Source organism: Vulpes lagopus, chromosome 3 (genome assembly GCF_018345385.1).
Source record: "Vulpes lagopus strain Blue_001 chromosome 3, ASM1834538v1, whole genome shotgun sequence".
Taxonomy (NCBI): Eukaryota; Metazoa; Chordata; class Mammalia; order Carnivora; family Canidae; genus Vulpes; species Vulpes lagopus.
In genome coordinates, this window is record NC_054826.1 from 84,971,525 (window position 1) to 84,994,636 (window position 23,112).

General features: G+C 34.9%; 1 protein-coding gene across 2 annotated transcripts in view; it reads right to left on the minus strand.

Annotated features, from left to right (window-relative positions):
- Positions 1 to 23,112, minus strand: part of ERO1B (endoplasmic reticulum oxidoreductase 1 beta) — a 58,545-nt gene that overhangs the window by 24,645 nt on the left and 10,788 nt on the right. For both annotated transcript variants that reach the window (XM_041748073.1, XM_041748074.1), the window contains exons 2-6: positions 22,036 to 22,155; positions 16,015 to 16,098; positions 7,741 to 7,782; positions 5,927 to 6,009; positions 954 to 1,027 (exon numbers count right to left, since the gene is read on the minus strand). In XM_041748073.1, the coding sequence (XP_041604007.1) occupies positions 954 to 1,027; positions 5,927 to 6,009; positions 7,741 to 7,782; positions 16,015 to 16,098; positions 22,036 to 22,155 (403 nt within the window). The remainder of the gene's footprint in view (positions 1 to 953; positions 1,028 to 5,926; positions 6,010 to 7,740; positions 7,783 to 16,014; positions 16,099 to 22,035; positions 22,156 to 23,112) is intronic.

Sequence of the window (23,112 nt, forward strand, 5' to 3'; positions counted from 1 at the left end):
ATCATTTAAAAAAAGTTCTTGCTGAAACCATATAAACCATGGTGATAACAGTCCACCTCCTGGCAGCTTCTCAATTTGCTGTGCCATTATAGGAGCTCACTGTAACTTATTCCATTGTAGATTGGATTAATAGCACAATTCCACAGATGAATCTTCTAAAACTCTTTAGAAAGCTGTATGACTACTCTAGGTGCTTTCAGAACTCGGAGGAACTCCTGCTATCTCCATCTATGCATGCCAGAACCCCAATTCTTTTCCACCACCCACAATATAAAGGTAAAAAGTAAAGAGAGGCCAAATGAATGATTTAAGCCTATTTAGCACAATTCTGGGGAATATTCTCCTCAGATAAAAAAATTTGAGTCACTTTGATTACCTTCTGAAGTAAGAGTCATGGTAGTTAATGTTAAACAGTGCCCTCTCTTTGTACCATTCCAGGGGACTCTTGGAAAGGGGACTGGTTGTAGGAAAGTCACATTAGAGTCCTCCCCAAAATTGCAAAGTGTCTTTACGTTAGTTTGTTGAGGCCTCCAGAAAATTTCAGCGTGAACATGTTTTTATGTTCACAGACCTAAAGTAAGTGGCTTAAAATAGAGGTCCACAGGAGATGGTGTGTCATGATGTAAAAAAATATAGGTATGGAATCCAGTCAGATCTGGAATTGAATCTTGTTTCAGCCTCTTGCTACTGTGTGATCCTGGGCAAGTTAGTCAGTTTCCTCAGATATGAAATTATACATACTTACTAAAATAACTGTAAAGATTAGAAATAATGTATTTAAGGCACTCAGCAACTGGAACATAAGCTCTCAATAGGTACCATTATGAATAATAGGATGCCCACCACAACATCTAGTGTTTTCAAGTTATAACTGATTATATTTTCATTGATTTCAATTTATTATGAAAGGATTAAGGTTAAAATAATTTAATTACAATAGTTTATTTTATTACCATCAAGTTCACAAAAGTGATCCTGTGAATCATCGTATCTTGCCCAGTCAATGAAAGCTTCTTTGCTTTGATTACTAGGGAAAGAAGGAATAAAAAAGAAAAATAATTAAATCTGAAGTTGAAAATGTTTGCACTCTATCTTGTATAATTAAAAACAGATATTCTGAGATCATGTCTTTAGATAGCTCACAAATTCAATTAATTATGACATGAAGGAATAAGAAGTTATATGAAAAACATAGGTATTAACTTCCATGAAGGATTTCTATTTAACTATACTAAAACTATTATTAGCCCTAGTTCAATAATTACTTTAACTAGAAAATTAACTTACAAATATATATGAGATGTAGTTGAGCATAAAAGTCAAGCTTGCCTTTTGAATTAACTTGGAAATTATAGTAAACATTTTTTTCTAAAGTAGAAGTTAAATTTACATTCATAATTCTTTTAACTTAAACTGCTGCTGTATTTACAGGACAAAAATACCAAAAACTACATTTCTAGAATCTTCTTTTCAATGTGGTATTCACTGGTAACACCAATGTCACTCTTATCATGGTATATCATTCATTTTCCATACTACCTCATATTTAACCAAATCTATAATCAAGATCTCTACTTAAAGAACTGATAAAGGAACAATACAGTCATTCAAATAAACTTTGTCCTACATCCATTTTAACTTATATTCAAACCTTCTCTATCTTAAATACATAATGGCAACATCTATAAGAGAACTATTCTTCTTTATTTACTACACAATAGGAAATAACCAAGGTAAAAAATTTGTGTGCCAAGTATAAACCAGGTAGTTCCTAAATTGTTGCTGTCATAGCCAATAATTTACTTTGTATTTGAGAGACTGCTACATAACATAACCACGAGGACAAGTGTATAAGACTGGCTGTACTACATCAACTTTATCAATAAACATTTCCAATTTAATTCACATTGGGATTATTTTCCTCCTATGGGAATATTTAATTAACTTAATAAAACTTAATGGAAATACTTGTATCATAGTTGACTCAGCTGGAATATAGGATGCCATAAAACAAGAATGCCTAAATTCTAGTTATAGCTAAGATAAAACGTATTGTTATGTTTAGTTAGATAAGTCTTCTGTCGAAAATAGTCAACAACAAAGCAATTGTGACACATTCCTATTTTCTTGTTAATAATATGACTAACTTAGAGGGACTTTCTTCTTGAGCATCCTTATGTGATGATGCTTTGCTGTTTCATCCTAAACCCTGCTTGAAAGCCATGGCAGCAGGAGAGATAGGGAATGCTAATCTAACACTAACAGAGCTGGCCCAGTTTTGCTTACAAATGAGTTAGAAGGAACCCAGTCCAGCTTTTCTGAAAGTCAGTTTGAAGATGGATGCCAAGCTACATACATAAGAATTTCCTGGACTTACCCCAGGACTTCCTGTCAAGATGGCACTGTGAGTTAAAGTATTAGACTTCGAAGTGGAAATGCAGGGGCAGGAAAGAATGGGGTAGAGTGATTGCCAAAGGGCATGAGAAAACTTTTCAGTGTGGTAGACAGGATAACTATCTTGATTATGCTGATTTTCATGAGTGTATACTTGTCAAAACATCAAAAGGTATAATATAAATAGGTGTAGTATACCACAGATCAAGTAAGCTTCAATAAAGCTGTTTAAGAATTACAGTGTCAATTATTGGAGAAGTTGTAGAATGAGGAACTCTTGAACACTACTAGTGGCAATGTATTTTAGGAGTATTTTAGAAAACCACTTGGGAGCATTACTTAATTCCACTTCTAGGTATACTCTACACAGAAATGCATACCAAAGAGACTACCAAATGTCCAACACAATAATTTTTGAAATGGCTACAAAGTCGAAAACTTCAACTATCAATGATAGGATGGGAACATTCTGGTGCAGTCTTAACTATGGAATACTATATCAATGAAAAAAGAATTAAATGCTACTACTAAGCTCAAGAACATGAATGACTCTCATGACATGATGTTTTAATAAAATAAGCCTGGCACAAAAAAATTCATTCTATATTATTTCATTTATATAAACAGGCAAAATTAACCTCTGCTACTGGAATTTAAAATCATGGTTAACTTTGGATAGTGGTAATGGCCAGGAAAGTACACAGCAATCTTTGCAGTAGCAAGTATATTGTTCTGAATGGTTGCTGCAAAGCTGGGTTCACTTTATAAAATTAAACTGATCTTTATGCTTAAGATCTGTATACTTTATCATATATTTGTGTTATACCTGAATTTGAAAGTCTAAAAAAATAACTTTTCTTCAATAAAATATCTATAAGCAAAATTGAAAGACAAGCCCTAACAACACATAGAGCCAAGAATTATACCGGGTTATATTAAGAATGACTATAAATTAATAATAATTTAAAAGCACACATCGCTCTATCTCCACCCGCCCCCCACAACCTCCATGGAGAAACAACAGCAAATACAAACAGGCACTTTACCCTAAACTCTTATAATGACTTAAGGCCCAATCCCTGGACGATTTCTCTAATTATATTCTCTCCTGGGTAACCTCATTCAGGTTTATGGTTTTTAAATACCATATATTCACACATGACTCCCACATTTTCTCTCCCCTGAAATTGAGACTTGTGTATCCAACTACCTGCTCAACATCTCCAATTGGATGTCTTATAGGCAGCTCAAATGTAATGAGTCCAAGGTTGAACTATAATTTTCCATCAAACTTGTTCCTCCTGTAAATAACTTCAGTTCAGTAAAAGGCAATTCCATTTTTCTAGTTTCAGATCTTGCAGTCATTCATAACTCCTATCTTTTTTCATACCTCACATCAAATCCTTCAGCAAATCCTGCCAGCTCTCTCTTCAAAATCTATCCAGAATCTAACCACTTCTCAGCATTTCTACTGCTATCACTCTAGCCTTAACTAGACCACCATTATGCCTTATCTGGATTACTACAATGATCACAGAAGATTTCCACAACATAACACCTGGTTCCCTCAATGCATTCTCTCAAAATCCTCCAATGACTTTTCATTCCATGCAGTTTAAAAGCAGTATTCATAATTGTCTTTAAGATCTCCATTCCACTCTACACCTGCCCCCAACCCTAGCATCTTCTGACTCTGTCTTCTACTACTTTGCCCCTGACCACTGTTCTCCAGCCACACTAGCCTTCTTGTGATTCCTCAAATAATCCAGGCACACTCCTGCCATGGCTCCTTTTTACTAACAATTAAACATGCCTAGAATACTCTTCCCCCAAGCAGCCATATTATGACCTATGCCTTCATAGGTATTTTGTTCAAATGTCCCAGTATCACTGAGACCTTCTTGCACCATCCACTTTAGAACAGTGCAACTTCCTTGTCCCTAGCCCCACCACTCCTAGCCTTCTGTCACTCTTCTCTGCTCTATTTTTCTCCTGAGCATTCATCATCATTTACTTACTTCTCATATATTTTACTTATTTACTGCATATCTCAAAGAGAATTAAGCTTCACAAGAAAAAGAATTTGTCATGTACACTACATGTCTTATACTCCACAACAGTGCTTGACATATTGTAGGCATTTATTGAATGAATGAGAAACACAAATATTCAATAAACAGATAAAAAAATGCTCAAACTCACTAGTAATCAACAAAATAAAAATTTAAAAATGAGATACTACTTCATATACAAATATCAATTTCTGGCAAGGTTGCAGGGAACAAAACAAGTTCTCTGGAAAGCCATTTGGCAATATCAAGAATAGGTATATGTGGGCAATCCTAAGATTCAGCAATTTTACTAGTGTATGCCAAATTTCCTAGTGTACACCAAAAGAAATTATCAAGAGTGCTCACAGTAGCATAATTTGTGGAAGTAAAAAATTTGAATAATTCCAATGTCTACCAGTAGGGGAACAGATAAGTAAAACAGGGTATAATTATATGATAAAATCCATTCATCTGCTAAAGAATGAGACAAATCTCCAAGTTTTGACATGGATAGATCTAGAAAGAAAAATGTACAGTGTAAAAATAAAGTTGAAGAATGTTTTTTTTTTAAGAATGTTAAATACAGTATTATATAAGGGAAAAATGAAATCATATATAAAATAAATATTATATGTATAATAAAAACAAAAGCATAAATGGGTATATAGCAAATTCATGATAGTAGTTACCTCTAAGAAGGAAAGAAGGTAGGATTGGGAAATAGGACACAGGGGATTTCAAATTTATCTTTTCTTAAAAACATGGTAGAGAAAGTTAACATCTTTCACTTGGAATAAAGGATAGCAAGTAGTTATTATATCATCTTTTCTACTTTTCTGTATTAAAATTTTTCTTCAATAAATAATAAACTGCTAACTTCATTAAGTCTTTAACAATTATAGTACACAAATGACAACCTAAACAAATAGGGAAATTAAAAAGAATATTAGTAATAATCCATTCCTTACTCCCAACTATAGACATATTCAGTCATTTCATAGTACATTATCTCAGACCACTAATGAAGTATGTTGGCCTCCAATCAGGTTTTTACTTAGAGCAAATAAGGAAAAATCAATAGGAAAAAAAAAATCTATGAAACTTAATAGTTATGGTAATCATAACTTTTCCTGTTCAAAATAGAACTTACAGATTGAATTACTATTTACAAAAGACTTAGAGGTTCACGTTCCTTTTATAATAACCAGGAAGAATGGATTCATAAACCCTGCTAGTTAAGCAATCTTCTATATTTTTACATTTTGATAAGGCTACTACTGATGATGCATCCTACAATTTAAGAACAAATCCACTAAGAGAAGGAAACAAAGCAATCATGGAATTTAGGATAAAGAATAACTTCTTTTTAAGAATGACTTGAAACTTTACTGTTTGTTTTATCAAAATCACATGAAAAACAGAAGATTTCTGATATAATATACTAAATATGAGAATGTTTTTTATACTAAAATAAAACTTGCCTTAACGTGCTGTTAATTGCTCCCAGTTTATTAGCTTGCTCACAATCTTCTAATTCTTTGGTATTGTTTGCCACTTTCGAATACTGAAAGGAAGTTCATTGTAAGTTTAGTAATAATATTACCTTTCTCTTTATTTCAAATTCAACTGGCAATCTGTCAGTGATGAGACAGATACATTCTATTATCAAAATCTCTCACTTATGTAAGAAATAAAAATCCAAATGAGTCGCAAATTTTCACCAACTAAATAAGACATTAAAAACAATTAGCACTGGTACGTTGGTGATGGTGTAAACCAAGAAAAGCCTCTTGGGAAAGTAATAAGACAATATTTACCTAGAGCTGTAAAAATGCAGAAACCCTTGAACCAGCAGTCTTACAACTGAAACTACATCCAGAGCAACATTTTTTTTTCAGAGCAACATTTAAAAACAAAACCAAAAATAAGATACAATCACTTTAGAAAGGTATTTGGTACTATCTCATCATGTTAAGAGAGGCACAGGCCAGCAACCTTACTTCTAAATACCAATCTAGGAAAACTCTTCCATGTGTACATAACGAGACAAAGGACAAAAAGGCTAGTACATCACTGCTTGTAATAACAAAAAACTCAACACAACCGATATGTCCATCAACAGAGGAAGAGCTAACCAATGATATACAATTGAATGCTACACAACTATTAAAATTAACAAAGCTACACGTATCAACAGAGACAAAATTTCAGAAGTATATAGAGTAAAAATAACTTCAGGTTAAAATGTTTTTAACCTGAAGACATAAAAAATTATAATCTTAATGTTTTAAAACTTCGTATTAAAGGATCTATCCAGGGGTGCCTGGGTGGCTCAGTGGTTGAGCATCTGCCTTCAACTCAGGCCCTGATCCCAAGGGCCTGGATCAAGTCCTGAATTGGGCTTCCCATAGGGAGGCTCCTTCTTCCTCTATGTCTCTGCCTCTCTCTCTGTGTCTCTTATGAAAAAATAAATAAAATTTTTTTTTAAAAAGGATATATCTATTATTTGTGGATACATGTGCAAAAGAAGTAAGTATCACAGAAGGATGCACATCAATTTCAGAGAAGTAGCTGTCTTTGGGGAGGGAAGAAAAGGGAATGGGATTGGGAATGAGTCCACAAGGGATTCCAAATGTCTCTAATACTTTATTTTATATTTGAAACAAATACAAATAAAAGAGTGAACAGAAACAAAAGACCACACGGGGAGAAAATACAGAAAAAAAATGGGAGAGAGGAAGCAAAGGGAGAGGATATGATGATCTTTATCATGTGTACATGACAGAGAAAAAACTAGAAGTAAACTCTATCTAAAAACACACATGGCTAAGTAAAATTATGGCCTGCTTCTAAGAGCAAAAGCATTAAAAAAAAATAAGAGGAAAAGAGTAATCTCTAAAAAAGGAATATTTTAATGCCCTTTAAAAGTATTACACTCAAAATACCCTGATAACTGTTTATACAATATAATCCTGAATATGACAGGTGGACTAGTTGAAACACAAGACAAAAAATACATGCATGATAAAACACCTGTTGCATAGGCCATCTGACACTAGTTACACCAGGATATTCTTCTAGAGAAAACAGAATTGAAAAGAAGTTACATCATTTAACTGTAAAAAATATACAAGGTCTCTGCTTGCTGCAAGAATCAGAAGGTTGGGACTCTGGGGCAAAATGTGCCCATTCCAACCTAACCACAGTACAGTTCTCTTCCAAAAACCCTGTCAAGCAGTAAATGGGAAGTTTCACAATGTAAAGCAAAAACATTCAAGGAAGAAAAGTGACTCACCTTATTAGAACTCCCAGCTTTAATTCCGACTGGAATTTTGCTCTTAAAAGAATAACAAGAAAAATTTAGAAAGTGATCTTCATTTTTTTTTGAGATTTCTTCACAAATTAGTAATGCCATTGCCCAAATACAAAGACTATTTTATTCTATGATGAAAAAAGTGAATATTTTTTAATGAATATTTAAATTCTATTTTCATTCTACCTCCTTAAGATACAGGGTAAAGAATTATAGCAATTTACAGACTTGTAAACCATAGTTTAGCAAACTGAATGACACACACAAAGCAAGAGTGTCAAAATCAGATAATTTAAACCTTCAATGCAGTATTGAATAGTTTACATAATTTTTAGATTAAAAAAAACCTGACAAAAATCACTTTTTCCATAAACTCTTTTACCCCAGAAACAGAAGCTTTAAAAAATTTCAAAGTTCTTTGAAATAGTTTATGCTCAATCTTAATTTCTGCCCTAACTTGACATTTAAAGTAAAAGCAGTTTGGGATTAAAATGGAAAGAATTAGTTCTTTGGTCCATAGGATTCACCTAGAGTTTACTTTCTAGATAGATAATCAGGGTTTACTAATAAAAAACTCACATGTAGATCCAACTTGCTTTTCTACAAAGCCAATAATTAATTTTAGGCTTTAATAAACAAATCTAGAAATCATGACACTGGTTTATCAAATATAATTTTAAACAAAAATCATATCTGAAAGTAGAAGATCACAGGTTGAACCTCTGACCAGTCCAGGGGACTGATTTCCAACATCTGAATCTGTTGTACAGCAAATTACCTATTAAAATATTTTCATGTTTCCATGATAAATTTTAACATAAGTAAATTTAACCAAATTTTCAGAATAAATATCTTCCTGTCAGGTAGAAGAATATAAGTAATAATAATAAGAGATATTTCCCTAATCATTAAAAAGATTAACAGATTAAAGTGCTACTTGCTGCCAGTATTTTATCATTTCAGTGTTTGCTAGTATTTCTAACAGAAGGCAGAAGAGAGAAGACTAAAAAACTCAAGTCAAATCTGGCAGCCAAGCACCCTGAATTTAAAACATGGAATCAATACTAAAGTGACTGCTGACTGCACTGTGTCCTCTGACTAGCAGAGTATAATGAGCTAAAATCAAAATCCTTAGCAGCTTTTTTTTTTTTTTTTAAAGTTTGATGCTAAATGCAATAACCTGACTTAAGCAAATCTTAATAACAAATCATTTAGAAATACTGGGGTAGCACAGCCTGGGTGGCTCAGCAGTTTAGCACCGCCTTCAGCCCAAGTATAATCACATTCAAATTACAGGGATCCTGGAAGAAGAAAAAAGAGAAAAGAGAGCAGAAATTTTATTTGAAGAAATAATAGCTAAAAACTTCCTGAATCTGGGGAAGGAAATCGATATTGAGATCCAGGAGGCAAAGAGATCCCCCGACAAAATGAACCCAACATGATTCACACCAAGTCACACAGTAATTAAAATGGCAAAAAGTAGTGATAAAGAAAAAATTTTAAAAGCAGCAAGAGAAAAGAAAACCACTACATACAAGGGGAAATCCCATAAAGCTGATTTTTCAGCAGAAATTTTGTAGGCCAGAAGAAAGTGGCAAGATATATTCATAGTGCTGAAAAGAAAAATTTGCAGCCAAGAATACTCTATCCAGCAAGGCTATCATTCAGAATAGAAGGAAAGATAAAGAGTTTCTCAAACAAAAACTAAAGGAATTTATGACCACTACATCAGTGGTCATACTACACACTACAACAAATGTTGAAGGGGACTCTTTGAGTGGAAAGAAGAGACCATAAATAAAATATGAAAAGTGGGAAACACAAAAGCAATAAAAATAAGTATATCTGTAGATATCAGTCAAGAGATTCACAAAGGATATAAAATATGACACCATATACCTAAAATCTCGGGCAGAAAGGAATAAAGAATGGGTTCAAATTTAAGTGACCATCAATTTAATAGACTGTTACATGCAGAAGATGTTATGTACAAACCTAACGGTAACCACAAATCAAAAACCAGCAACAGATATGCAAACAATAAAAAGAAAGGAATCCAAAAAAAAAAAATAAAAAAAAAAAAAAATAAAAAAAAAAAAAAGAAAGGAATCCAAGTGTATCACTAAAGAAAACCAAAACACCAGGAAAGATAGCAAGAGAAAAAAGGATCAGGAAAAACTGCAAAACAATCACAAAGCAAGGAACAACTTGGGAATAAATTTATAGCTATCAATTACTACTGTGAACGTAAATGGACCAATGCTCTAATCCAAAGATATAGGTTAGATGTCTCTGAATTAGAGTGAATAAAAAAACAAGACCCATCTATAATGCTGCCTAGAAGAGACTTATTTGAGATCTAAAAACAACTGCAGACTGAAAGTGAGGGGATGAAGAAACATTTGTCATGAAATAGACATCAAAAGAAAGCCAGAGTAATATTTGTATCAAACAAAATAGACTTTAAAACAAAGACTGTAGGGAATCCCTGGGTGGCACAGCGGTTTGGCGCCTGCCTTTGGCCCAGGGCGCAATCCTGGAGACCCGGGATCGAATCCCACATCAGGCTCCCGGTGTGTGGAGCCTGCTTCTCCCTCTGCCTATGTCTCTCTCTCTCTCTGTGTGTGTGACTATAATTAATAAATAAATAAACAAACAAACAAATAAATAAACAAATAAATAGACTGTAATAATAGAAAGAAGAACCCCATCCAATAATGACGGGGAGACTCCACCAAGAAAATGTTATAACAAAAAAAAAAAAAAAAAAAGAAAATGTTATAACAATTACAAATATTTATGCACCCAAATACACAGAAGAGTTAATAACAAACATTAAAGGGGATCCCTGAGTGGCGCAGTGGTTTGGCGCCTGCCTTTGGCCCAGGGCACGATCCTGGAGACCCGGGATCGAATCCCACGTCGGGCTGCCAGTGCATGGAGCCTGCTTCTCCCTCTGCCTGTGTCTCTGCCTCTCTCTCTCTCTCTCTCTCTCTCTCTCTCTGTGTGTGACTATCATAAATAAATAAATAAATAAATAAATAAATAAATAAATAAATAATAAATAATAAAATAATAAAATAATAAAATAAAATAAAATAAAATAAATAAAAACTGATCAATAGGAATATAATAACAATAGGGGACTGTTAACACCCCTCTGACATCAATGGACAGATCATCCAAACAAAAAATCAACAAGGAAACAATGGCTTTGAATGACACACTGGACCAAATAGATTTAAAAGAGATTTTCAGAACATTCCATCCTAAAACAGCAGATATATAGTCTTTGCAAGTGCACACAGAACATTCTCCAGAACAGATCACATATCATCCCATAAAACAAGCCTCAACAAATTCAAGATCGAAGTCATACCATGCATCTTTTCTGACCACACACTATGAAATTAAAAGTCAACTACAAGAAAAAATCTGGAAAGAGCACAAATTCATAGAGGTTAAATAACATTCCACTAAACAATGACTGGGTCAACCAAGAAATAAACAAGAAATAAAAAAAAATCACATGGAGACAAAGGAAAATGAAAACATAACAGTCCAAAATCTTGAGGAAGCAGTAAAAGCAGGTCTAAGAGGGGAGTTCAGAGCAATACAGGCCGATGCCAAGAAGCAGGAAAAATCTCAAACAACCTAACCTTACACATAAAGGAGCTAGAAAAAGAATAACAAAACTCAAGACAGCAAAAGGAAGAAAATAATAAAGATTAGAGCACAAATAAATGATATAAAATTTAATTATTATTATTTTTTAAGATTTTATTTATTCATGAGAGACAGAGAGAGAGAGAGAGAGGGGCAGAGACACAGGCAGAGGGAGAAGCAGGCTCCATGTACCGGGAGCCCGACGTGGGACTCGATCCCGGGTCTCCAGGATCGCGCCCTGGGCCAAAGGCAGGCGCCAAACCGCTGCACCACCCAGGGATCCCAATGATATAAAATTTAAAAAAATAGAACAGATCTATTAAATCAGGAGCTAGTTCTTAGAAAAGATCAACAAAATTGATAAACCTCCAGCCAGACTCATTAAAAAGAGAGAGAGAGAGAGAGAAGGGGGACCTAAACAAAATGGCAAATTAAAGAGAAAAACAATGGACACCACAGAAATACAAGCAACTGTAGAGAATTATATGCCAAAAAAATTATATGCCAAAAAATTGGACAACCTAGAAGAAATGGACAAATTCCTAGAAACATATAATCTACCAAAACAGCAATAAGAAGAAAAAGAAAATTTGAACAGACTGATAACCAGAACGCAATAGAATCAGTAATCAAAAAATTCCCAACAAACAAAACTCCTGGACCAGATAGCATTATAGGCAAATTCTACCAAACATTCTAAGAGTTAATACCTATTCTTCTCAATCTATTTCAAAAACATAGAAAAGGAAGGAAAATTTCCAAATCCATTCTCTGAAGCCAGCATTATCCTGATACCAAAACCAGAAAAAGATACCACTAAAAAACAGAACTATAAAAAAAATAATTTAAAAAAATGTTTTTAATCAAAGAAAAACCAGACTAAATGCCAATACTTCTCACAAACAGATGCAAAAATCCTCAACAAAATACTTGCAAACCAAGTCCAACAATCCATCAAAAAAAATCATTCACCATGATCAAGTGGGATTTATTTCTGAGTTACGAGGTGGTTCAATATTTGCAAATCAATCAGTGCAACACATCATACAATAAGAGAAAGGAAAAGAACTATATCATCATTTCAACAGATGCAGAAAAAGCATTCGACAAAGTACAGCATCCATTCATGATAAATAACTCTCAACAAAGTAGGTTTGGAGGGAACATACCTCAACATAATAAAGGCCTTATATACATAACCCATGCTAACATTATACTCAGTGGGGAAAAACAGCTTTTCCCCTAAGGTCAGGAACAGGACGAACATCTATTCTCTCATCATTTTTATTCAACGTAGTACTGGACATCCAGCCACAGCAATCAGACAATAAAAAGGAATAAAAGGCAACCAAATTGGTAAGGAAGAGCTTTCACTATTTGCAGATTACTGGATATTCTATGTAGAAAAACATAAAGACTCCACCAAGAAACTACTAGGCCTGAAAAATGAATTCAGTAAAGTTTCAGTACATAAAATCAATATACAAAAATCTGTTGCACTTCTATACACTAATAAGCAGCAGAAAGAGAAATTAATAATTCCATTTATAACTGCATCAAAAATAATAAAGTAGCTAAGAATAAATTTAGCAAAGAAGTGACAAACCTATATTATGAAAACTATAAAACACTGATGAAAGAAGCTGAAGACGACACAAAGAAATGGAAATATATTCCATGCTTACGGATTAAATATTAAAATGTCCAAACTACCCAAAGCAAGCTACACATTTAATGCAATCCCTGTCAAAATACTAACAGCACTTCTCAAAGAACTAGAAAAAACAAATCCAAAAATTTGTATGGAACCACAAAAGACCCCAAATAGCCAAAGCAATCTTGGAAAAGAAAATAATAAAAAAAAAAAAAAAAAAAGGAAAAGAAAATCAAAACCAGGGATCCCTGGGTGGCGCAGTGGTTTAGCGCCTGCCTTTGGCCCAGGGCGCGATCCTCGAGACCTGGGATCAAGTCCCATGTCGGGCTCCCGGTGCATGGGGCCTGCTTCTCCCTCTGCCTATGTCTCTGCCTCTCTCTCTCTCTCTCTTTGTGTGACTATCACAAATAAATAAAAATAAAAATAAAAAAGAAAATCAAAACCAGATGGATCACTATTCCAGATTTCAAGTTCTATTACTACTAATCTGCAGTAATCAAAACAGTACGGTACTGGCATAAAAATAAACAAACAGATCAACAGAACAGAATACAAAGCATAGAAATAAATCCACAATGCTACTGTAAATTAATCTTTGACAAAGGAGGCAAGAATATTTAATGGGAAAAAGTGTCTTCAACAAAAGGGTGTTGGAAAACTGCACAGCTACATGCAGAAGAATGAAACCGGACTTCTTACGCTGTATGCAAAACCTCAAAATGTTTTAGGAACCTAAATGTGATACCTAACACCATAAAATTCCTAGAACAGAGCATAGGCAGTAATTTCTCTGACACTGACCATAGCAGTAGCTTTCTAGATAGGTCTCCTGAGGCAAGTAAAACAAAAGCAAAAATAAACTACTGAGACTGCACTAAAATAAAAAGCTTCTGACAGCAAAGGAAACAACCAATAAAACTAAAAGGCAACCTAGGGAATGGGAGAAGGTATTGCAAATGACATATCCAATAAAGGGGTACTATCAAAATTATATAAAGAACTTACACAACTCAACACCAAAAAAATCCCAAATAATCCAACTAAAAAAAAAATGGGTAGAAGATATGAACAAACATTTCTCCAAAGAAGACATCCAGATGGAAAACAGACACATGAAAAGATGTTCAAAAATCAGTCATCATCAGGGAAATGCAAGTTAAAAACACAATGAGCTAACACCACACATCTGTTAGAATGACTGAACTGAAAAACTCAAGGAACAAGCATTGGTGAGGATGTGGAGAAAAATGAACCCTCATGCACTTAATGGGAATGCAAACTGGTACAGTCACTGTGGAATACAGTATGTAGGTTCCTTGAAAAATTAAAAATAGAACTACCCTATAATCCAGCAATTGCACTACTCAGTATTTACCCAAAGAATACAAAAATACTAATTTGAAGGGATACATGCACCCCTATGTTTATAGTAGCATTATTTATAAACCATATAGTAGCATTATTGCCAAACCATGGAAGTAGCCCAAGTATCCATCAATAGATGAACGGATAAGGAAGATGTAGTATATAAATGGAATATTATACACCCATAAAAAGAATGAAATCCTGCCATTTGCAAAAACATGGATGGATCTAGAGAGTATAAGCCAGAGAAAGATAATTAGCACATAATTTCACTCATATGTGGAATTTAAAATCAAAACAAAAGAACAAAAGAGAGAGAGAGAGAGACAAACCAAACAACAAACTCTTAAGTATAGAGAACAAACAGATGGTTACCAAAAGGGAGGTAGGAGGGGGGATGGCTGAAATAGACAAAGGGTATTAAGAATATACTTATCTTGATGCGCACTAATATGTGGAACTACTGAATCGCTATTTTGTATACATGAAATGAATATAACACTGTATTTTAATACTTTAAGTTATATAGCACATTATTATGTCATCTGGCAATATATAGCTAAATTCTGTAGATTAGACACTAGTATTATAATTAACGTTAATTTTCTGATTTTGTTAATTAGGTTATGGTTAGGAAGAGAATAATCTTGTTTTTAAGAAAACACATCCAAGTATTTGGGGTAAAATATGATGCTGGTAACTTACACCCAAATAGTTCATAAAATATTAACATATACAGAGAATAATAAAGCAAATGTGATAAACATTTAGGGAATTTGAATAAAAAGTAAATGAGGACTGCTGGTATTATACTCCCAATTTTCTTTATAGGTCTGAAATTATTTCAAACTAAAAAGTTAAAAACAAAACATTTTATTCTTAAAGGAAAATGAAATGAATTTTTTAAATTGTCCCTTTAGAAAGGACATTGGTTAAGATGGCTTTTTTCCCATTTTTAAGGATAACAAACTAGATCAATTGATTAGGTAAGAAAAGCAAAAAGTGAAGTGAAAACATAGCTTATAATGAATTCCTGTTTAAGAAGAATTAATTATGATAGATGTCAAAAACAGTCTAAAATGTTGAGTTTCTTTTTTTAATGTGAGACCAAGTGAAGACCTCATGCCAAGCCTGCAATTCCTCTACTTTACCCACTCTAAATATAAAATTTAAGGTCAAATAGCACCATTTTTCTTATGAAACAAGATTTAAAAAAAAAAAAAAAAAAGAAACAAGATTTTTATTCAATAAACCATCAAATAAGAATTAGCCAATTATAGATCCAGTTCTAGAACAGGCATCCAGTTTTCTATCTACTTTAGAATCATACTATACTTCCACATCCAATCAATACCACTGGATACAAGAGTGTCTTCAAATCCATTTAGGTGACAAATATAAAATAAATCTTCCATAATCTGGTTAAAAAAGAGAGTTGACAGCATATGAATTTTAGGACAAGACTAAATCCATCAACATTGACCTAAAATATAAATTCATGCTTATCTAAGAGCTCAAGAGGAAACAATGTTTTCCCCATTTTTTTTTTTTTTTTTTTGAACTTATTTTACCTCTGGACAGGGCTCCACATGGCAGTCTTTTATTGAACAATGGCCATCTTCCGCCCAGAAAGGACATGGTCGCTTCAGATTGACCTTGAGAGAAAGATTGGATAAACACTAGTAAATGTGTAGCACAGTTCTGCCAACACTCTCGAAGTGTCACTGTTCTGGGCACCAATGACGTGGTGGTAAGAAGAAAACACTTCCTATCCTGTGGCATCTATAGAGTTCAGAATTTTAAACAACTGCAGTTTTTCAGACACCCAGAGGTAAGATTAATTTAAAAAAATAACTTATTAGTCCTCTGACACTTCACAAAAGAAGTAAAGCCCAAGTACACTGCTCATCTGTAGACCCTGGAAAGTATTTTATGCTAATGTCTGTCAACACCTTACTGTTACCTTACTCATTAGGGTTCTCTCATGCATGCACCACTTAAATGTGTACTGAGCACCCACTATCTGTCTGGCATTGTGTAGGGTCTAGGGCAAAAAGAGACACAAGAAAACACTATCCCCCCTCTGGAACTGACAGTCTACTGGAGGGAAGAGAAATTATGTTTGTATGTTTGTTTAATTACAAATTGTGGTAAGTGCTACAAGGAAAAATCCAGTTTTGTGATGGAGAATAATGGGCTGGTAGATGGTGGCCTATGAGAAAGTATTATTTTAGGATGGATAAATGTTGGAAAAACATGCATTTGGATAAAGTGATAGAGCTTCAACAGTTGTGAGAACTGGGGAAAAAAACAGTTTGACTTTTAGTGAGGGAATGAGGGAACACATAGGACAGGGGCAGACCATTTTAACCATCAGGATACATTAACCATAGTTAAAAACTCTAGATTTTCTTATTTTGTACTTAATGGAAGACAATAATTCAGTAAGACTTCCAGATGGATTGCCCAAGCCAAAACTCCTTTTCTATCTCCTGTAAACAATTCATTATCCACTTCTTCCCACCACCTCCATTGCTACCACTCCCTTCTTGCCTAGACCACCGCTACTTCTCTGTTTCTACTACCATCTGTTGTCCACACAGCAGCCCCAATGATCTCCTTCGGATATAATTCCGACAGGATCAACCCCTGCTCAAAACCTTCCTGTGGCTTCTGGTCACCTTCAGAATGAACCCCAACTCTGCAGCAGGCCCCACCAGGCCCTCCTTCATCTGGTCTTCCCATCCACCTCCCTGACCTCATTTCTGAAGACACTCCTCCAGCCTTCTTGCTGGGAATATACTCTGCTCCTTTGTCTCAGGGCCTTTACAGTGGCTCTTCTTTTGCCCAGACTGTTGCACCAGATCTTATAATCCACTCCCTTCACCTCATCCAGGACTCTGAGATCCTACCGCAGCAGAGACCTTCCCTGACCAGATTCTCCAAAGTAGTGCTCAATATGTGCCCCCACATCTTGTTTTATGTTCTTTATAAAACATTTACCACTTACCACTACCTGGATATTATTCACTTGCTTATTTATTGTCTGCATCCTCCACTGTAAGGATCGAGATTTTGCCTTATTCATTATTTTACTTCTAGTGCCTAGGATACATACATAATAGACATCTCAATAGGGACATCTGTGTGGCTCAGTTGGTTAATCATCTGAATCTTGATTTCAGCTCAGGTCATGATCTCAGGGTTGTGAGATCGAGCCCCAAGTTGGGCTCCACGCTGGGTGTGGAGGCTGCTTGGGATTCTCTCTCTCCCTCTACTTGTGCCCCTCCACCTCTGGCACACGCATTCATACTCTCTAAAAAAAAAAAAAAAAAAAAAAAAAAAGACATCCCTGGATGCTTGGATGGCTCAGTGGTTGAGCATCTGCCTTCGGCTCAGGTCAAGATCCCAAGGTCCTGGGATCGAGTCCCACATCAGGCTCCCTGGGGGAGACTGCTTCTCCCTCTGCCACTCTCTGTCACTCTGTGTATGTGTCTCTCATGAATAAATAAACAAAATCTTTTTTAAAAATAGACATCTCAATAAATAGGCATAAAATGAAATAAATAACGTCTACATTATAGGGGAAGAGGCAAAAATATGTAGAGACTGGCGACAGGAGGAGAGAGTGGTCAACTCTGACTATGGGTTGTCAGGGAAGGCTTCCTTTTGGTAATGTGTAAAATAGGTAGGACTAGAAGTTTCCTAGAGAAGGAGATTTCCAGGCAGAGGGATCAGGATGTTTGTTTGGGAACTGCAGGTTCCTTGAGCTCCTGGCTTTTATGTCCAACACCTCTTTGATATCTCCATAAGACCTTCTTATTGCCATCTCAGTAAATAGCAACTCCATGATTCTAGATTCTCGGGCCAAAATCCTGGCCTCATCCTTGACTCCCTGAAATTGGGTCAGTTCAAAATCCAAGTCCCAGCAATGGCCAAGAATGCCTTACATGGTCTGGCTCCTCTGCTCTCTGAACCTTGTTCACTGGCCTCCACCGTGTGGTCTCAGGGCCCTTGTTCCTGCTGTTTCCTCTACCTGAAGTGTGTTTACTCCACATACCATGTTGCAACACAGCTTGCTTTCTTACTCCTTTTAGATCTTCCCCAAATGCCACCTTCTCAGTTTGTTGCTTTAAGTTGCTACATTTTAGGCTAATTTGTTATGCAGCAGTAGAAAACTAATACACAGTGTAAGGAGTGGACTGCAGCGGATACTGTAACCTGATGCTCACATTACCACCTGGAAGAATAAAGAGTTTATTACCCCAGCTCCTGGAAAGTTAGCTTCTGAAATTCTGGAATGAGGCAGGCAAACTCAGGTGAAGATAGCCACTTTGCCCAAGGTCACACCACCCCTTCCAATGGTGGCCTTCATCAAATGACTGACATAGGGTTGCAAAGGCCCAGACTTCTCCCAAAAGTGAGCACAGCCCTGGAGGGCCATCCCATCTGCAGGACTTCCAAAGGGTCGCCTGAAGTTTCCCCAGAGGCTGACTCATAGCTTTACCTCTCCCTCTGCTCTTTTCACTTCCTGAGCTGTTGGTTCCACAAGCAGTCCCTAATTAACCTCTTGCCCACAAGCCACAGTTTCATAATCTGCTTCCCAGAGAACTTAAGCTGTGACAACTTGTCCAGCTCTGGGAAAAAACTATTGATACTTTTATTAGGATCACATTAAATTTATACATTAATGTGGAGAGAATGAACATCTTATCTTTATGCTACAAAAACATTAGTCTATTTCTTGAAGCTGACGTTTGTGTCTCACAGTAGTGTTTTGAAGTTTTCCTCCCTTAGGCTGTGCACATTTATTGATTCATTTATTCCTATAGATTTCATCTTTTTTTCATTGCTAAGATAAATGGGGATTTCTTTTCTGACCTATCTTATTATTTATATTTATGAAGATTTGGATTTTTGTATGTTAAGTTTATAACCTTCTGCCTTAATGCATTTATCATTTTTGTTCATTTTATTATTCGAGTTCTCTAGTATTCTTCTGTCATTTTTATAAGTGGAGATAGTTTTACTTATTCTTCAAAAATGTTTATGCCTCTAGTTGCCTTTTCTTGTTTGGTATACAAGAAGATAATGTGTACCCGTGTCTTGGCCCCTCACCTAAGGAGAATTCCTCCACTATTTCCCAACAAGCAAGATGTTGGCAATGCTAATGTTAGGATTAAAATGATCATGTTAAGGAAGTATTTATCATTCCTATTAAATTTTTTAAACATCAGGAATGTATGTTGAATTGTGTTGAAAACTTAAAAGCCTTGTCCTTGCATTCTTAGAAAAAGATTAACTTGTCAGGACATACTTCTTTGCTCAAAGCTCTGCATCATCTTTGATTTCATGTCTACTCTCACAGCTTACATTCACTCCATCAGACAAGTTTGTTGGGGTTATATCTTACATACGATGCTCATTTGCTCACTTTTCACCTCTTCCAATTCTACTGCCCTATTCCAAGCCCCTATCACCTTCCATCTGATCTCATGCAAAAACCTCCTACATGGTTTCTCTATTTCCCTGTCTCATACCGACAGTCTATTTTGTACAAATCCCTCCAAAAGCTTACCATACTTACACTAAAATTCAACATCCTTATGTGCTGCATAAGGCCCTCTAATTTTGTTTTAATTTGGCTCCTATCTACCTTTCCAACTCTGCATGTCTCACTCACTTTGCTCCAGTTATACCAGTCTTCTTATTCCTCACTCTTAACCTTTATATCTGCATTCAATACCTTTATACCTGCAGTTCTACTCCCCTTCCCTGGAATGTGCTCTCCCCATTTCTTTTCATGGCTTTCACATTTACTCAAATGGCACAGTATTATAATACCTTCTCCTGATCATCTTCTTTAAAAATAAAGCTACCTACCTTCCCCTACCCCATTACTCTATCTCCTAGTTTATTTTTCTCCATAACACTTCCCTTATAACCATATGAAATTATATTTTGTTATTGTTTGCCTTCCTAATCAGAATAAAAGTGTCACGAAGTAAGAGCCTTTGTGTTATTCACTACTCTATCCACAGCACTTAGAATAGAGCCAACTACAAATCATTCAATAAACATTTGGTGAATAAAGGAATGGAATGGATAGTAAAAGAAATTGTAAATACCAACTACAGCAGCTGACTGAGTAATTGGCAGGGGTAGACTGTTGCTTCTACCTGTGTATCCTTGCTTGCTCAATCATAAGTATTTATGCACATGTTTAAAACTCACCTGTTGTCTTAGCTTTCTTTTTCTGCCACTATTGTGCCAGTGCTGGTTAAACATCTTTTTTACTTAATTCATAGGTTGGCAAAACCAGAGAAGGAGTAGAAATCATCTGAATATCCTTGACTTAGAGACAAATGCATTAAGTAGATCACTGCATTATCCTCCCTTGGATATTCCCACTATATGATATGAGGATATTCCCACTATATACGGAGTAATTTCATTAAATGGGTTAGAATGTTTTCTTAAAACACTGTTATTTTTGCCTATCCAATTTTCATTTTTCCCTTCTTCTACAATGCCGACTAATATTCCTTTGAGAAACAATCACTACCTTTATATTTATGCAAATAGGATTGTTAACCAAAGTGTCTTTCCATTTTTTGGTCAATTAGACCAATTACACACCTATATAAGTGTTATTCCATAAATTTGGGAGAAATTTCTCCTAGAAATTTGACACCTGTATAAAGTGTTGCAAAAATATGGAAAATAGCTAACTGAGCCAAAATTTTGGTGGTACCACACAATGAATGGCTATTAGTTCCTGCTCCATTTTTTTTTTATCCTCAGAAGTATTTAAAGATTAAGATAGCTACATAGAATCAGGATTAAAAAAGAAAATCATTGTCAATTTAAAAATGAACTAAAAATGATAATCAAAAACATTATAAACCCAACTGAATACTGAGAACAAGAGCCCAGCAAAGCATAACAGCAGCTTTTAAAATATTGTTCTTAAATTTAAATATTGTTCTTTTTGAAAACTGCCTTATTGCTGCTACCTTTAAACCATCATTGGTTATTTTGTAAAGGTCTAGAGTAGACTGCTAGATTTAAGAACCAATTCTGCAGCATTACTATGATAGACTTAAGAACCAATTCTGCAGTATTACTATGAATGGTGCTCTGCTCGTACCCTCAGCCTCGTTTGGCAGCCCTTCCAGTGAGCTGCCCAGGAAGTGTCTGCTGCTGTGGTACTTAGCACTGCTAACAGTACTAACACAGGACACTGCCGCCAGCACAACACAGAGCTTGGGTAGGTGTGTAGATCGCAGAGCCTAAGTTACAAGAAAGGTTGACAAATAAGTCTGTGGCATTTTTTATTTCTGTGGAGTCTCTGCCTCAAAAGCAAAACTGAAAGATGACGAATTCCCCAAACATAGGAAGAAGGTTCAGATTCTTAGTGTTCAAAAAGATGATCAGGTTTCACCACAACACCTGATATATTCCAATGATAAAAAACACAGAGGATGCTGAGAAGAGTCAAAATGGGCTTTCAATAGGGTCATAAAAGTCACATCTGTAGACGGCTATGTAAAAAACTTTGCTATTAATGGAATCAAAAATTATAACTATACCTTGTAGTAACGGAAGTAGTCTCGCTCTTGCAACTTTTTTATTTTGGGGAAGATTTTGAAGGTGTTAAAGTTATCAATGCTATCAATATCACACAAGCAATCATCCAGGACTCCGGTGACCTAGGGGGAAAATATATATGTAAATATATATGTAATATAAATAAATATATATGTAATAAATAAATATGTATATAAAATATTACATATATAATTTAAAATATGTGAATTATGAGTATTTCAACCTTAACAAGTCTGTACTATTATATAAAAAGATAATTTATTCATTCAAGGTAATGATTGCTGATTAAGTTACATAACATTAAAGGGGTGTCTGGGTGGCTCAGTTGGTTAAGCATTTGCCTTCAGCTATGGTCGTGATCCCAAGGTCCTGGGACAGATCCCCAAGTCGGGCTCCCTGCTCAGCAAGTAGTCTGCATCTCCCTCTCCCTCTCTCTCATTTGTTCTCTCTTTCACATAAATAAAATATTAAAAAAAAAAAAAATATATATATATATATATAAAACATTAAAGCAATCATTTACTTTGGACTATGGCCAATTAAGTAAAAAACAATAGATCAGATATACTTATTCTGAAGAGCTAAGTATTATTATTTAGTGGCTAGAAAAATGTATTGAATGTTCCTTCCTTTCCCCAAACATACATAAAATCCAAGAAATAGTTGGAATGCTAAAGCAATTTCTTCCAAAACTAACCTAAAAGTCATAGACTATAATAATACTGCTGTAGTAACTCTATCTTTCTTTCCTACTGCCAGTTATGGAACACTTACATGACAGGCAGTGCTAAGAACATTACATGTTACCACATTTATTCTTTAAATATTCTATGAAATAGGTGTTATTATCCTCATTTTACACGTAAGAAAATTAAGGCTTAGCATGGTTAAAATAATTTTTCTAAAGTAGAAATGAGACTTAATCCCAAGTCAATTGCGCTTAAAAAATACATGCTTTATCCACTACTCGAAGTATACATTAACTGAACAAAAATTGGTATTTACAAAATGTGTTCAGAATCCAAAACTTCCACAAAACAGTCATCAGCTAAATTTAA